The following is a 16,284-nucleotide window of genomic DNA, read 5'->3' on the forward strand; positions in this document are numbered from 1 at the left end:
GTGGTCTTCGAGTATTTATGACTGCTCGGAGATTTAGTTTTCAGCAGCAGCAGCTGAATGATTTACAGCTACTAGCCAGCTTGATTACATGTGGGGGTTCCCTAGCAACCAGGCAACCCCCACATGTACTCAGCCTGGCTAGTAACTGTAAATCATTCAGCTGAGGCAATGAAAACTAAATCTCCGAGCAGTCATAAATACTCAGAGACCACCCGAGCAACGAGTATACTCGCTCATCACTACTCTTCACACTTTATAAATTCAAGTACCTTATATTAGAAAATAGTCTAGGTTAGTATTTCTCAACTCCAGTCCTCAAGAGCCACCAACAGGTCATGTTTTCAGGATTTCCTTAGTATTGCCCAGGTGATGGAATTAATGCTTGAGCAGGTGATGAAATTATCACCCCTGCGATACTAAGGAAATCCTGAAAACGTGACCTGTTGGCGGAGCTTGAGGACCGGAGTTGAGAAACACTGGTCTGGATTATAATATAGCATTAAATAGAGATATGTATTGAAGCTATCGATATCTAGATGTCTATAACACACACATCTTTATTGAGTAGGTCAAAATAAATACGGCAACAGCAAATCTATATAGTTTGTGGGTTTTTTTGTTTTAGGTTTTTGAGGGTTTTTCTACACTTTAGAAGGAAAAAAAAAAAAGGCCTGGGGATTTTAGCCCCTTAACCCCAGCAGCTTTTTTCATTTTCGTTTTTCGCTCCCCTCCTTCCCAGAGCCATAACTTTTTCATTTTTCCGTCAATCTGGTCATGTGAGGGCTTATATTTTGCGGGACGAGTTGTACTTTTGAACGATACCATTGGTTTTACCAGGTTGTGTAACAGACAATGGAAAAAAAATCCAAGTGCAATGAAATTGCAAAAAAAAGTGCAATCCCACACTAGTTTTTTGTTTGGCTTTTTTGCTAGGTTCACTAAATGCTAAAACTGACCTGCCATTATGTTTCTCCAGGTCATTACGAGTTCATAGACACACAAACATGTCTAGGTTCTCTTATCTAAGTGGTGGAAAAAAAAAATCCAAACTTTGCTATAAAAAAAAAAAACTGCGCAATTTTCCGATACCCGTAGCGTCTCCATTTTTCATGATCTGGGGTTGGGTGAGGGCTTATTTTTTGCGTGCCGACCTGATGTTTTTAATGATACCATTTTGGTGCAGATATGTTTTTTTGATCGCCCGTTATTGCATTTTAATGCAATGTTGCAGTTACCAAAAAAACGTAATTTTGTCGTTTTGATTTTTTTTCTCACTACGCCGTTTGACGATCAGGTTACTCTTTTTTTAATTGATAGATCGGGCGATTCTGAACGCGGCGATACCAAATATGTGTATGCTTGATTTTTTTATCCTTGTTTTATTTTAATTGGGGCAAAAGGGGGGTGATTTGAACTTTTATATTTTTAAACACTTTTTTTTTTTTTTTTGCCTTCTTCAATAGCCTCCATAGCAGGCTAGAAGCATGCACAACTTGATCACCTATGTAGCAGAAATGCAGCATTGCTTTGAGTGCCGACCACAGGGTGGCGCTCAAAGCAATCTGCCATCAACAACCATAGAGGCCTCAAGGAGACCTCTGGTTGTTATGGCAATGCACCGCTGACCCCCTGACGGGGGTCAGCAGTGCGAGCGCTTGCGGCCGGCGGCGCTTGTCTTGTCAGACTTTGACAGCGGCATTCAACTAGTTAATAGGCGCGGGCTTATCGCGATTCCGCTTGCGCCCATTACGCGCTGACATGTCACGGCTTTGAGGTGGGCTCACAGCCAGAGCCCACCTCAAAGCAGGGGAGTCTGCCAGGTGACGTACTATCCCATCAGCTGGCAGAAAGGGGTTAAAAAGCTATGGGTCTCATAACATGGCAGCCAAAAATAAATTATTTTAATTGTCAATTGACGAATACTGTGTGAGAGCTCATTTTTTGTGGGCCTAGATTTAGTTTTACTGCTGTGATTTTGGGGTACATATGATTATTTTGACCACCTTTTATTTATTTATTTTTTTGCAACTCGGCTGAACAAAAGACAAATGTACTTGGGAATTCTCCAAAAACTGGAAGACAGAAGTTACTATCCCAGATAATGACTGCACAGCTCCTTTCACCCAGTAATAGGGGGAAGAAATTTCAGTTCAGCATTCTGAATTCATACTGTACTTATAATATACTGGATGGTGGCCCGATTCTAACGCATCGGGTATTCTAGAATATGCATGTCCACGTAGTATATTGCACCGCCCACGTAGTATATTGCCCAGCCACGTAGTATATTGCCCAGTCACATAGAATATTGCCCAGCCACGTAGTATATTGCCCAGCCACGTATGTAACAGGGTAAAAAAAGACTTAAAATAAAAAATAAACATATACTCGCGTTCCGAGGGCTCCTTGTAGTTCTGGCGCTTGTGTGCGGTGCACATGGCAGCTTCCGGTCCCAGGGTTGGTATGAGCGCAGGACCTGTGATGACGTCGCGGTCACATGACCGTGACGCCATGGAAGGTCCTTCTCGCATAGCATCCTTGCCACCGGAACCTGCCGCTTGCACTCCTGAGGACAGCACCACGTCGGAGGGTGAGAATAACCTTTTTTTTCATTATTATTTGTACAATTAGATCTTTTTACTATTGATGCTGCATACGCATCATCAATAGTAAAAAGTTGGTCACACAGGGTTAATAGCAGCGTTAATGGAGTGTGTTATAACGCGGTGTAACGCAGCCATTAACCCTGTGTGAGCGCCGACTGGAGGGGAGTACGGAGCGGGCGCCGGGCACTGACTGCGGGGAGTAAGGAGCGGACATTTTTCCGCTGCACTGTACCGGTCGCGGATTGGTCGTGGCTGTTTTGCCGCGACCAATCAGCGACTTGGATTTCCATGACAGACAGAGGTCGTGACCAATGAATATCTGTGACCGAAAGAAAGACAGACAGACGGAAGTGACCCTTAGACAATTATATAGTAGACTAGCTGAGCGTTGCCCAGGCCTAGTAACAAACTATGGTTTGTTATAACAAATGATAATGATTATATTGCACATAAAAACATTTCCCATTATATATTCAACACTACAGATTTGCAACACAAGTTAACTAAATGATTAGCCAAATATTGATAGTATTTTATTTTCAACTCATTCAAGAGACTTTTGATGAACAACATTTTTGGTTTTTCTCATTCACATGTTATTTGGTCAGTATTTTTACCTCAGTATTTGTAAGCTAAAGCTTGGAGTAAAACAATCAGAGGAAAAGTATATTAGAAACATGTCACCACTTCTGTAATTTTCTCCCACTCGTTGTTTTGGCTTATAAATACTGAGGTAAAATACTGACCAAATACTGAACGTGTGAATGGGGCCTTATACACAGCCTCATACTACAGCAGCACCTCACTCCTCTCATTTCCACCTCACTCCTCTCATTTCCACCTCACTCCTCTCATTTCCACCTCACTCCTCTCATTTCCACCTCACTCCTCTCATTTCCACCTCACTCGTGCACAGGAACTTCCTGTTATGAGCACAGCGGTGTAATCCATGAGGCTCCTCCCTTTCCCTTGACGTCTTGCCTCACAGGAGCAACTCCATTCTAGACACGACGGAGCTAGATGTGGCCTGTGCCTGCCGCGCACTGATACTCTGAAGGCGGCGGCCCTGACTGTAGCTCGCAGCGGCTGGGATGTCGCAGCCGGTGAGTTTTGCAGGATGGCTTTCGAGGTGAAAGTGTCTCCGCCCGTGTGCACTAACAACGTGGGTCGTGTGGGCAGGGCTTTGGGTGTGGAGTGAATGTGGCTATGCGGAGTAGGCTTGGCTTGATACATACACACACAGCTTTATATATATATAAATTAGTTTATTTAAAGGTAATCTGTCAGCTTGTTTTTCCTCTGGAATCAGATTGCAGCATAATGTAAAGCCAGAGACCCCCACTCCAGGATGTGTCACTAGGATGCTTGGTGCAGCTTTGATAGAATCCTCATTTCCTCTGATGTAGATGTCCCACAGCTATGACTTGTGGGCTGTGCATAACCCTGCCCACACTACTGATTGACAGCTTTGGGGTTACACTGTGCATTGTCAGCAAGTTGCCAATCAGTGGTGAGGTAACTCAGATTAGCCTCACTTGCCTGCATGTAATTAGTAGTTCAGCTATGATAATCTTATGATAAAAACCGATTGTATTGAACTACAGCACACAGCTTAATAATGGGCATATCCCTGTAATCAGGATCTCTGCCCCTACATCATGCTGCTCTCAGAATCAATAGCAAAACAAACCTGCTGACAGATTACCTTTAAGAAAAATCTATAAAGATTGATGAGCAGAGTCATCCCAGCAGTTGGTCATGTGATGCTGAACTGATGCATCGGGGGATGCACAGGAATAACATTGCAGGATGATAGCGAGGAAATAATATAGAGGTTGAAGGAAAGAAAACAGGAGGCTGAGCTATATGGATGCAAATATACCAAATATAAGAAGCGTTACGTGTGACACTGTCAAATATCCGGCATTTCCTGTGTGTGGAGGGAGCTCAGCTCATGATCCATCCCTCTCCACATGTGCTCATACCAACTACAACATACATCATCATGCATTAAGGTGTTAATGGCAGAGTCTGTTCCACAAAATGGATGGAAATAGCAGATGTCGCGTCTCACAGGCCAAACACTGATCAGTTTTTGAAAAAATGTATACCGTATTTTGCGGATTATAAGACGCCCCAGTTTATAAGATGCACTCCAAATTTTGGGGCTGTAAATACATTTTTTTTTAAATAAAATGATGCGTGTTATAATTTGCTTTTGCGGTAGTTTACCTGGGGGATAGCAGTGATGGAGTGGGGTCCCAGGTGGCAGGGTCGCTGCTGGTAGATTTAAACCTACAAAAATATATAGTCCAAATTCTCAAATTTCTCAGAATAATATTATTAGGGGCTATATAACACAATAGAAGCAAATAGCCAAAGTTTATAAATATAATAAACTTTATTTAAATATTATAAACGATAACATCATATCAACAGTTTATACCATGGGCCCCATGTGACCATGAAGAAGCACTCTCATTGGCCCAAATCGGAAGGTCCTTCTGCACACTATTGATGCTTTCAATATCCATGTGACTGCATCACATGACCGCTTATGAGTAATGCTATTGGTGCAAAATTTGGAAGGTCCTTTTTTACATTCTGATAGTCAGTTAATCCTTGCATTTCCTATTAGACAAATGTCTTAGATAAACGCCCGCTCTGATGACATCATCGGCACTATTACACCTGCGGTACACCACACACCGGCCGTCTATTAAATCCAAATTGTACGCACTGTATAGGGAACTTCTCCTGCCGCACTAGCCACGCCTCCTGACAAAGCTCATCGGGCGAAACGCGCGTCGAGGCGCTTGGCAGCACGGCAGCAGGACCTACCCACCCTTCATAGACTAACCATGGCTACAGGTATAGCAATTTAACATACCATTGTATATTTACTTTCTACCTGTTGTGCTAGAGGTTCAATCTGGTTAGTTAGGGTACCGTCACACTATATGATTTACCTACGATCACGACCAGCGATATGACCTGGCCGTGATCGTAGGTAAATCGTAGTGTGGTCGCTGGGGAGCTGTCACACAGACAGCTCTCCAGCGACCAACGATGCCGAGGTCCCTGGGTAACCAGGGTAAACATCGGGTAACTAAGCGCAGGACCGCGCTTAGTTACCCGATGTTTACCCTGGTTACAAGTGTAAAACTAAAAAAAAAAAAACAGCACATACTTACATCTGGTGTCCGTCAGGTCCCTTGCAGTCTCTGCTTCCCGCACTGTGACTGCCGGCTGTAAAGTGAAAGTGAAAGCACAGCCGCTGTGCTCTGCTTTCACTTTACGGCCGGCAGTCACAGTGCTGGAAGCAGACGGCAAGGGACCTGACGGACACCAGAATGTAAGTATGTGCTGTTTGGTTTTTTTTAGTTTAACTCTTGTAACCAGGGTAAACATCGGGTAACTACGCGGTCCTGCGCTTAGTTACCCGATGTTTACCCTGGTTACAAGCGAACGCATCGCTGGATCGCATCGCTAGATCGCTAGATCGGTGTCACACACACCGATCTAGCGATGACAGCGGGAGATCCAGCGATGAAAGAAAGTTCTAAGCGATCTGCTACGACGTACGATTCTCAGCAGGATCCCTGATCGCTGCTGCGTGTCAGACACAGCGATATCGTAACGATATCGCTGGAACGTCACGAATCGTACCGTCGTAGCGATCGAAATGTTATAGTGTGACGGTACCCTTACTCTTGTGAACATGACACATTACTCTAATTCCATTATACTTTGTTTGAACCCCTTCCTTTTTGAGTCCATTGTGACTTAATTGCCATGGTTGTCTACTTATATGGTATCTCAGACCGGGGCAGTTTATATATTTAGGAATTCAATGTGGTGTGGTTTTCACCCTGCGTTTTGCTGCCTGGCAAAATTTCTTGTCTCCTGTTTTTCTGTCTGCTATCGGTGATACTCACGGATTTACTGTGGATATGATGTTATCGTTTATAATATTTAAATAAAAAGTTTGTTATATTTATAAACTTTGGCTATTTGCTTCTATTGTGTTATATAGTCCCTAATAATATTATTCTTAGAAATTTGAGAATTTGGACTATATATTTTTGTAGGTTTAAATGCTTTATTGTCGTTCTGGAAGCAAAAATTAATTTTGGAAGAATATTGTAGGTTGTGTCGCTGCTGGCAGATGCAGGAGATGCTGCCGTCTCCAGGCTGGTAGGATGCAGCGGCGGCAGGAGTTGGGCCATGGCTACAGAGGCCTCAGGCTGGTACGATGAAATGTTCAGTGGTGCGGGGGCTCCGCCGACATTTTGTTACAGCCCAGAGCCCCGCACCTTCCATACTTTCTAATGTGATGGACTCCGGGAAAATGGCCGCCGGAGGCGGTGCATGTGCAATTGAGGTCTTGGGAGCTGAGATCTTGGTGCAAAAATCCCAATTTCCACCTGTGCCCCTGGCAGCCATTTTCCTCAGAGTCCACCTCAAAGAAGAGTATGGAAGGTGCAGGACTCCACGTTGTCACAAAATGTCAATGGAGGCCGCGCACCGCTCAACACCTCGTGGTACTAGCCCGATTTTGCCTCCTCCAGAAGCTTCCGGTAGCAGCGACCCTGGGACCCCGCTGCACAGCAGCCGGTAAGCTCCACCACAGCTACAATTTGGATTATAAGACGCACCCCAATTTTCCCCAAAAAAATTAGGATAAAAAAAAAAAAGTGTGTCTTATAATCTGGAAAATAAGGTATATATGTGCGAGTGTGTGTGGTTCATTGTCAATGTGCAGCCTAAGAAAAAAAGACAAATCGGAGGACAGTAGGATGTGCCCCACAGATGTGTGACTGTACCTAGAGATCGGACACCGGTATATAGGTGTGCGCAGCAATGTCTTCATGTGGGGGTGGATTTCAGCACCACGATAAAGGAGATGACAAGGAAATGAGTAACCACTGATTGCACCACAGTCAGCCACTTACCTGGCCTCTCCGACTGCACTTTCACACAGAGGCGCTTCAGAAAATCCAAGGGTAATTGCACCACATCCTGTAAAATAAATCACCACAAGCCGGGTAAAAACCGAGAATTCACTAACAAGCCAAACAAATCAAAATCTGCATTCCTGACTTCAAGAGAATATATCAGTTTTTACCAACTAAAACCATTGAATGAAATGCAGATCTTGGCTTTTGGCCTATTGTGGATTTTATTTATGTACGTAAATATGGCGGACAGAAAATATTCGGCGCTGTTGACATCACTCAAGGAGAGAAACTGGGGTCTGGTCAGTGTGCTGTGGGCATGCTCGGTGACCCGAGCAGAGGTCGCTGGGCAGGGAGGAAGTGGGGGCTTCCATGGAATAATCATCTGCTCTCAACGGACATCTGCTTCCAGATTTATAACAAATGGAATCTTTTCATTGCAACACGGCCAGCCATAAGCAGATTACCACCGAAAACAGCAAGAATTCAGTACGTTAACCCCTTAGCGACCGCCGATACGCCTTTTAACGGCGGCCGCTAAGGGTACTTAAACCACAGCGCCGTTAATTAACGGCGCTGTGGAAAAAGTCCATAGCGCCCCCCAGAGGCCGATTTTCTCCGGGGTCTCGGATGCCGAGGGTAGCCGAGACCCCAGAGAACATGATTCGGGGGGTTTTTAACCCACCCCGCATTTGCGATCGCCGGTAATTAACCGTTTACCGGCGATCGCAAAAAAAAAAAAAAAGCGATCTCTTTTTAATTTCTCTGTCCTCCGATGTGATCGCACATCGGAGGACAGAGAAAAGGGGTCCCAGGTGGCCCCCCAATACTCACCTAGCTCCCCCGATGCTCCTCGTGTCTCCCGGTGGGCGCTGCCATCTTCAAAATGGCGGGCGCATGCGCAGTGCGCCCGCCGTCCGGCACCGGGAGAATCTTTGGGGTCTCGGCTGCCGGGGGTAGCCGAGACCCCAAAGAGCATGATCGGGGTCGGTATTACCGACCCCTGTTTTGCGATCGCCGGTAATTAACTGTTTACCGGCGACCGCAAAAAAAAAAAAAAAAAAAAAAGTAAAGTGTAATTCTCTGTCCTCTGATGTGATCACACATCAGAGGACAGAGAAATAGGGGGATTCGGGGACCCTAGCATACTCACCTAGGTCCCTGGATCCTCTTGCTGCTCCTCCTGGCCGCCGGCAGAAGAACATGGCGGACGCATGCCCAGTGCGCCCGCCATCTGTCTCCATCTGCCGGCCGGCAGGAGAACAGCAGTTGGGGCTAAAATTAGGGGTAGGGTTAGGGGTAGGGTTAGGGGTAGGGTTACGGTTAGGGGTAGGGTTAGGGGTAGGGTTAGGGCTAAATTTAGGGTTAGGGTTGGGGCTAAATTTAGGGTTAGGGTTGGGGCTAAACTTAGGGTTAGGCTTCTTTCACACTTACGTCGGTACGGGGCCGTCGCAATGCGTCGGCCCGACATACCGACGCACGTTGTGAAAATTGTGCACAACGTGGGCAGCAGCTGTAGTTTTTCAACGCATCCGCTGCCCAATCTATGTCCTGGGGAGGAGGGGGCGGAGTTACGGCCACGCATGCGCGGTCAGAAATGGCGGATGCGACGTACAAAAAAACGTTTCATTGAACGTTTTTTTGTGCCGACGCTCCGCCAAAACCCAACTGATCCAGTGCACGACGGACGCGACGTGTGGCCATCCGTCACGATCCGTCGGCAATACAAGTCTATGGGCAAAAAACGCATCCTGCGGGCACATTTGCAGGATCCGTTTCTTGTCCAAAAGGACGGATTGCGACGGAATGCCAAACGACGCAAGTGTGAAAGTAGCCTTAGGGCTAGGGTTAGGGTTAGGGCTAAAGTTAGGGCTAGGGTTGGGGCTAAAGTTAGGGTTAGAGCTGGGATTAGGGTTAGGGTTTGGATTAGGGTTACGCTTGGGATTAGGGTTAGGTTTGGGATTAGGGTTAAGGTTAGGGTTGTGATTAGGGGTGTATTGGGATTAGGGTTAGGTTTGAGGTTAGGGTTGAGATTAGGATTAGGGGTGTGTTGGATTTAGGGTTTTGATTAGGGTTATGGTTAGGGTTGACATTAGGGTTGTTTTGGGGTAAGGGTTGTGATTATGGTTAGGGTTAGTGATTAGGATTATGGATCAGGTTGGGATTAGGGTTAGGGGTGTGTTGGGGTTAGGGTTGGAGCTAGAATTGGGGGGTTTCCACTGTTTAGGTACATCAGGGGGTCTCCAAATACGACAGCCAATTTTGCGCTCAAAAAGTCAAATGGTGCTCCCTCCCTTCTGAGCTCTGCTGTGCGCCCAAACAGTGGGTTACCCCCACATATGGCGCATCAGCGTACTCGGGATAAATTGGACAACAACTATTGCAGTCCAATTTCTCCTGTTACCCTTGTAAAAATAAAAACTTGGGGGCTACAATATCTTTTTTGTGGAAAAAAAAATATTTTTTATTTTCACGACTCTGCATTCTAAACTTCTGTGAAGCATTTGGGCATTCAAAGTTCTCACCACACATCTAGATAAGTTCCTTGGGGGGTCTAGTTTCCAAAATGGGGTCACTTGTGGAGGGTTTCTACTGGTTAGGTACATCAGGGGCTCTGCAAACGCAACATAATACCCGCAGACCATTCTATCAAAGTCTGCATTCCAAAACGGCGCTCCTTCCTTCCGAGCTCTGCCGTGCGCCCAAACAGTGGTTTACCCCCACATATGGGGTACCAGCATACTCAGGACAAATTGGACAACAACTATTGCAGTCCAATTTCTCTTGTTACCCTTGTGAAAATAAAAACTTGGGGGCTAAAAAATCTTTTTTGTGGAAAAAAAAAAATATTTTTTATTTTCACGGCTCTGCATTATAAACTTCTGTGAAGCACTTGGGCATTCAAGGTTCTCACCACACATCTAGATAAGTTCCTTAAGGGGTCTAGTTTCCAAAATGGTGTCACTTGTGGGGGGTTTCCACTGTTTAGGCACATCAGGGGCTCTCTAAACGTGACATGGCGTCCGATCTCAATTCCAGCCAATTCTACATTGAAAAAGTAAAACGGCACTCCTTCTCTTCCAAGCTCTGCGGTGCGCCCTAACAGTTGTTTACCCCCACATATTGGGTATCAGCGTACTCAGGAGAAATTGCACAACAACTTTTGTGGTCTAATTTCTCCTGTTACCCTTGTGAAAATAAAAATTTGTGGGCAAAAAGATCATTTTTGTAGAAAAAATGCGATTTTTTTTTTTCACGGCTCTACGTTATAAACTTCTGTGAAGCACATGGGGGTTCAAAGTGCTCGCCACACATCTAGATAAGTTCCTTAAGGGGTCTAGTTTCCAAAATGGTGTCACTTGTGGGGAGTTTCCACTGTTTAGGCACATCAGGGGCTCTCTAAATGTGACATGGCGTCCGATCTCAATTCCAGCCAATTCTGCATTGAAAAAGTCAAACGGCGCTCCTTCACTTCTAAGTTCTGCGGTGCGCCCTAACAGTGGTTTACCCCCACATATGGGGTATTGGCGTATTCAGGAGAAATTGCATAACAAAATTTATGGTTACATTTCTGTTTTTACACTTGTGAAAATAAAAAAAATGGTTCTGAATTAAGATGTTTGCAAAAAAAAAGTTAAATGTTCATTTTTTCCTTCCACATTGTTTCAGTTCCTGTGAAGCACGTAAAGGGTTAATAAACTTCTTGAATGTGGTTTTGAGAACCTTGAGGGGTGTAGTTTTTAGAATGGTGTCACACTTCATTATTTTCTATCATATAGACCCCTCAAAATGACTTCAAATGTGATGTGGTCCCTAAAAAAAAAATGGTGTTGTAAAAATGAGAAATTGCTGGTCAACTTTTAACCCTTATAACTCCCTAACAAAAAAAAATTTTGTTTCCAAAATTGTGCTGATGTAAAGTAGACATGTGGGAAATGTTATTTATTAACTATTTTTCGTGACATATCTCTCTGATTTAAGGGCATAAAAATACAAAGTTTGAAAATTGCAAAATTTTAAAAATTTTCGCCATATTTCCGTTTTTTTCATAAATGATCGCAAGTAATATCGAATAAATGTTACCACTAACATGAAGTACAATATGTCACGAAAAAACAATCTCAGAATCAGCGGGATCCGTTGAAGCGTTCCAGAGTTATAACCTCATAAAGTGACAGTGGTCAGAATTGCAAAAATTGGCCTGGTCATTAAGTACCAAATTGGCTCTGTCACTAAGGGGTTAAATAATATCATAGAAACATGGTTCTCTCTCTCTATTTTTTAGGTTTTATAATGAATTGAAATACGGTAATTACCGTTTCTGACATTGAATTCTTTGAGGTTTGTTTTTTTTCATAATTATAATGAGATTTTATGACACCAAACAGTGCAAAAAAAAATCTTGCGTGTTTAACCCCTTCCCTCATTAAGATGTTAATAAATGCTGCACAAAGATGCTGGCAATATTACATAGTCGGCATCTGTGCCTAACAGCGAAGGCCAGAGTACGAGCCGCTGTTAACCATTTAGATGCCACTGAGAATTTGTAACGGCGGCATTTAAAGAGCACTGACCGCCATTAGGCCCATTACGATGTGACTGAGGGGCAGCAAGTGACCATGGTCGCCAGCGGCCTGCTGCAGGCCCCAGTCACTGCCATTGTGGCACTCCGGTGGGTGGACTTCATAGGAGGCCAAAGATTTTCACTATATAATGCAATACCAATGTATTGTGTAATGTGCAGAATACAATGAGAGCATTGCAGGTTCAAGGAAAAAAAAAAAATGGGGATTATTTTATTTTTTTTAAATAAATCAGTATGTAAAAAAAAAAAAAAAAAAAAAAACACCCTTTCCTTGTTAAAAATGACAAAAAAATTCAAACTAACTTGCATGGTAAAATAATATAAAGAGGGGAAAAAAGAAATATCACTAAAAAATGCAATAAAAACTTCATATGTACCACAAATTGGTAATAATAAATAGGACGGCTCACCACGGAAAAACAAGCCCATAAACAGCTCCACTAATAAACCAAAAAATTGAAAACATTATCTTTCGCTTACTCCCCTGCCCGGGAGCTGTGATATGATCAGACCATGTCCCTGCACGGTCAGACACGGCCATTACACAGTACACAGCAGGGGCTCATTTATAAGATTATCTCAGCACAGGAACATTTTATTTAAACACATCCGATTGTGGAAATTATTATTATTCCAAGATCTATTGATTAAAATGTACTTTGTGGGAAAAACCCTTTAAATAGAAAAAACGATGCAAGTTTGGCATTGACAGATGTCATAATAAAAAGTTTAAAACAAAAAAAGCAGACTAGCATTTTTTTTTTATATATATATATATATAGCATTTCACCACACATGGATTTTCTTCCCCCATTTTTCCTTGCATTTCAGTACAGTACAAAGAATGGTCTCTTTGCAAGACCAGGTGTACAGCTGTAATGTAGAATAACACAGGACTTCATACGTGCATGTAGACTGAGGAATTAAAAAAATAAAAGTTACGTTTTTTGGAAGAAAGGGAAAAGAAAACTAAAGCGCAAAAAATGAAAAATTCCCTGATCAGTAAGAGGCTGCAGAAATCAGATGTGCAACTCCCATTGTAAGTAATTGGAAAAGTACCATGTCCAAGGAGTGCGATGATGATGATATTTTTTAGGTGCCAGTCAGCAGATCTGATGACACGTGGCCACTAAAGCACAAGACGGTGGCCATTACAGCTGGGGAAGAGTTTACTTACTCCATGGTGAACGTAGTTTTCTCCTAAAAACTGCTTCATTATGTGTTTGCCAAAATCTAGAATATTGTGCAAATGTTGGTAAACCTCTTCTGCCATCTGAAATAAAAAAGAAAAAACTGATGTTAACGACAAGGACCGTGGATGAGGAGACACAGAAGGAAAGCCTGCCGTCATATTCAGGGTAATATTAGGCACAGAAATGTTCTTACCAATATTTTCTTAGCTTAAAAATCGAGCCCAATTATCCCAACACTTCTAGTGTTCAGCTGATTAAAAGGGCCACTATGCAGCACAGCATTCTGCTGCGGCAGGGACTTCCTCCAGGGCCACGGTGAATTTTCTTGGTGTTCTGCAGGCAGCGATCAGGCACACCCTGGTGACAGCGTCAGCAGGCACAAAGTGGGCAGCGCCTCAGACAGGCACACACTGGTGACAGCATCAGCAAGCCGCACCTCAGCAGACAGGCACACACCGGTGACAGAGTCAGCAAGCTGCGCCTCAGCAGACAGGCACACACTGGTGACAGCATCAGCAGGCCGCGCCTCAGCAGACAGGCACACACTGGTGACAGCATCAGCAGGCCGCGCCTCAGCAGACAGGCACACACTAGTGACAGCATCAGCAAGCCGCACCTCAGCAGACAGGCACACACCGGTGACAGCATCAGCAGGCCACGCCTCAGCAGACAGGGACACACTGGTGACAGCATCAGCAAGCTGCGCCTCAGCAGACAGGCACACACTAGTGACAGCATCAGCAGGCCGCGCCTCAGCAGACAGGCACACACTGGTGACAGAGTCAGCAGGCCGCGCCTCAGCAAATAGGCACACACTGGTGACCGCGTCAGCAGGCCGCGCCTCAGCAAATAGGCACACACTGGTGACCGCGTCAGCAAGCTGCGCCTCAACAGACAGGCACACACTGGTGACAGCGTCAGCAGGCCACGCCTCAGCAGACAGGCACACACTGGGTGACAGCGTCAGCAGGCTGCGCCTCAGCAGACAGGCACACACTGGTGACCGCGTCAGCAAGCTGCACCTCAGACAGGCACACACTGGTGACAGCGTCAGCAGGCCGGGCCTCAGCAGACAGGCACACACTGCTTGCAATGGATGGTGTGCACCGGACCTGGGTCTCTAAGGCTATGTGCACACGTTGCGGATTTTGCTGCGGATTCGCAGCAGTTTTCCCTGAGTTTACAGTACCATGTAAACCTATGGAAAACAAAATCCGCAGTGCACATGCTGTGGAAAACCATGTTCATTCTTTGTGCGGATTCCGCAGAGGTTTACACCTGCCCCTCAATAGGAATCCGCAGGTGTAAAACCGCAGGTGGAATCCGCACCAAAACCGCATAAAATCCGCGGTAAATCCACAGGTAAAACGCAGTGCTTTTTACCTGCGGATTTCTCCAAACAGATGTGGGAAAAATCTGCAGAAGTTCCATCTACGTGTGCACATACCCTAAGAGGTTACAGAAATCCCAGCACCGCCACAGGATTTAAATTTTGGCTGTCCTTGTCCACAGGCCAGGCAGTGACAGCCAAAGGGCCAGATGTGGACCATGGGCCACTCTTTGCCCAGATCTGATCTAGATTATTCTACACATTGTTTCTTGTTGTATAAAGTTGGAGGTGCAGGTCATGGAGCAATAATGTAGCTTCCAGTATGCACTTATTTATACTAGGCTATATAAATACACAGTGAATATAAAACGTCTATATGTTTCTGTTAAAACTCCAGGGTTGGCGCGTGTGTGGGCGGGGACTGCGTGTGTGGGCGGGGACTGCGTGTGTGGGCGGGGACTGCGCGTGTGGGCGGGGACTGCGCGTGTGGGCGGGGACTGCGCGTGTGGGCGGGGACTGCGCGTGTGGGCGGGGACTGCGCGTGTGGGCGGGGACTGCGCGTGTGGGCGGGGACTGCGCGTGTGGGCGGGGACTGCGCGTGTGGGCGGGGACTGCGCGTGTGGGCGGGGACTGCGCGTGTGGGCGGGGACTGCGCGTGTGGGCGGGGACTGCGCGTGTGGGCGGGGACTGCGTGTGTGGGCGGGGACTGCGTGTGTGGGCGGGGACTGCGTGTGTGGGCGGGGACCTGCCGGGGTTGTGTGGAAGGGTCTTCCGGGGCTGTGTCAGTGTGTGTGTGCGCATGTAAACCAAGGGAGGGAGTGAGAGTAGGAGTGCGACAGGCAAGCCGTCTTGCCTGTCGCACTCCCTCCCTTGAGCCGTGAAGATTGCTCGCTGTATGTTCTAATAAAGGACGTTTGAACTGCCACAGATCGGTGAGTGCTATTGCGTTTTTTCTACCTCCTCTTTTGGTTTACATGGACACTTTGTTTCACGCAAGCACCTCCTGTCTCTTGATCGGACTACCAATTGTTCAGAATTTTCCCACATTGAGTTGATTATCTCTGATAAGTCGAGCGGTGCCGCTTCCTTTTTTCCTTTTTTGGTGTGTGTGCGCATGTCTGTGTGTGTGCGCGGGGGTCTGGTGTGTGTGTGTGTGTGTGTGTGTGTGTGTGTGTGTGTGTGTGTGCGTGCGCGCGCGCGCGCGTGTGTGTGTGTGCATCGTCCGATGGGGTTGCAAGTCCCATCCGGCTATGCCTGCTACAGTGACAGTGATTGACACAGACAATACGGTCATGGAGTGGCCTAGCCAGTCTCCAGACCTTAATCCCATAGAAAACTTATGGAGGGAGTTGAAGCTCCGAGTTGCGTAGCGACAGCCTCAAAAGCTTAATGATTTAGAGATGATCTGCAAAGAGGAGTGGACCAAAATTCCTCCTGACGTGTGCGCAAACCTCATCATCAACTACAAGAAACATTATATTTACATACATATATATTTATATACATACATACACACACACACACACGATGAAAATCTGGCATTTTAACTGAGATATGTAGACTTTTAAATATCCACTGTGTAAAAAGGCACCCACCAGTTGGGCCACTTATG

The 16,284-nt window shown here is 45.5% G+C and overlaps 1 protein-coding gene across 3 annotated transcripts in view; it reads right to left on the reverse strand.

Moving 5' to 3' along the window:
- IPPK (inositol-pentakisphosphate 2-kinase) overlaps positions 1 to 16,284 on the reverse strand; it is a 126,867-nt gene that overhangs the window by 42,191 nt on the left and 68,392 nt on the right. For all 3 annotated transcript variants that reach the window (XM_069736918.1, XM_069736919.1, XM_069736920.1), the window contains 2 exons: positions 13,327 to 13,422; positions 7,562 to 7,628 (listed from right to left, as the gene is read on the reverse strand). In XM_069736918.1, coding sequence (XP_069593019.1) covers positions 7,562 to 7,628; positions 13,327 to 13,422 — 163 coding nt within the window. The remainder of the gene's footprint in view (positions 1 to 7,561; positions 7,629 to 13,326; positions 13,423 to 16,284) is intronic.

The sequence above is a fragment of the Ranitomeya imitator genome, chromosome 8 (assembly GCF_032444005.1).
Source record: "Ranitomeya imitator isolate aRanImi1 chromosome 8, aRanImi1.pri, whole genome shotgun sequence".
Taxonomy (NCBI): domain Eukaryota; kingdom Metazoa; phylum Chordata; class Amphibia; order Anura; family Dendrobatidae; genus Ranitomeya; species Ranitomeya imitator.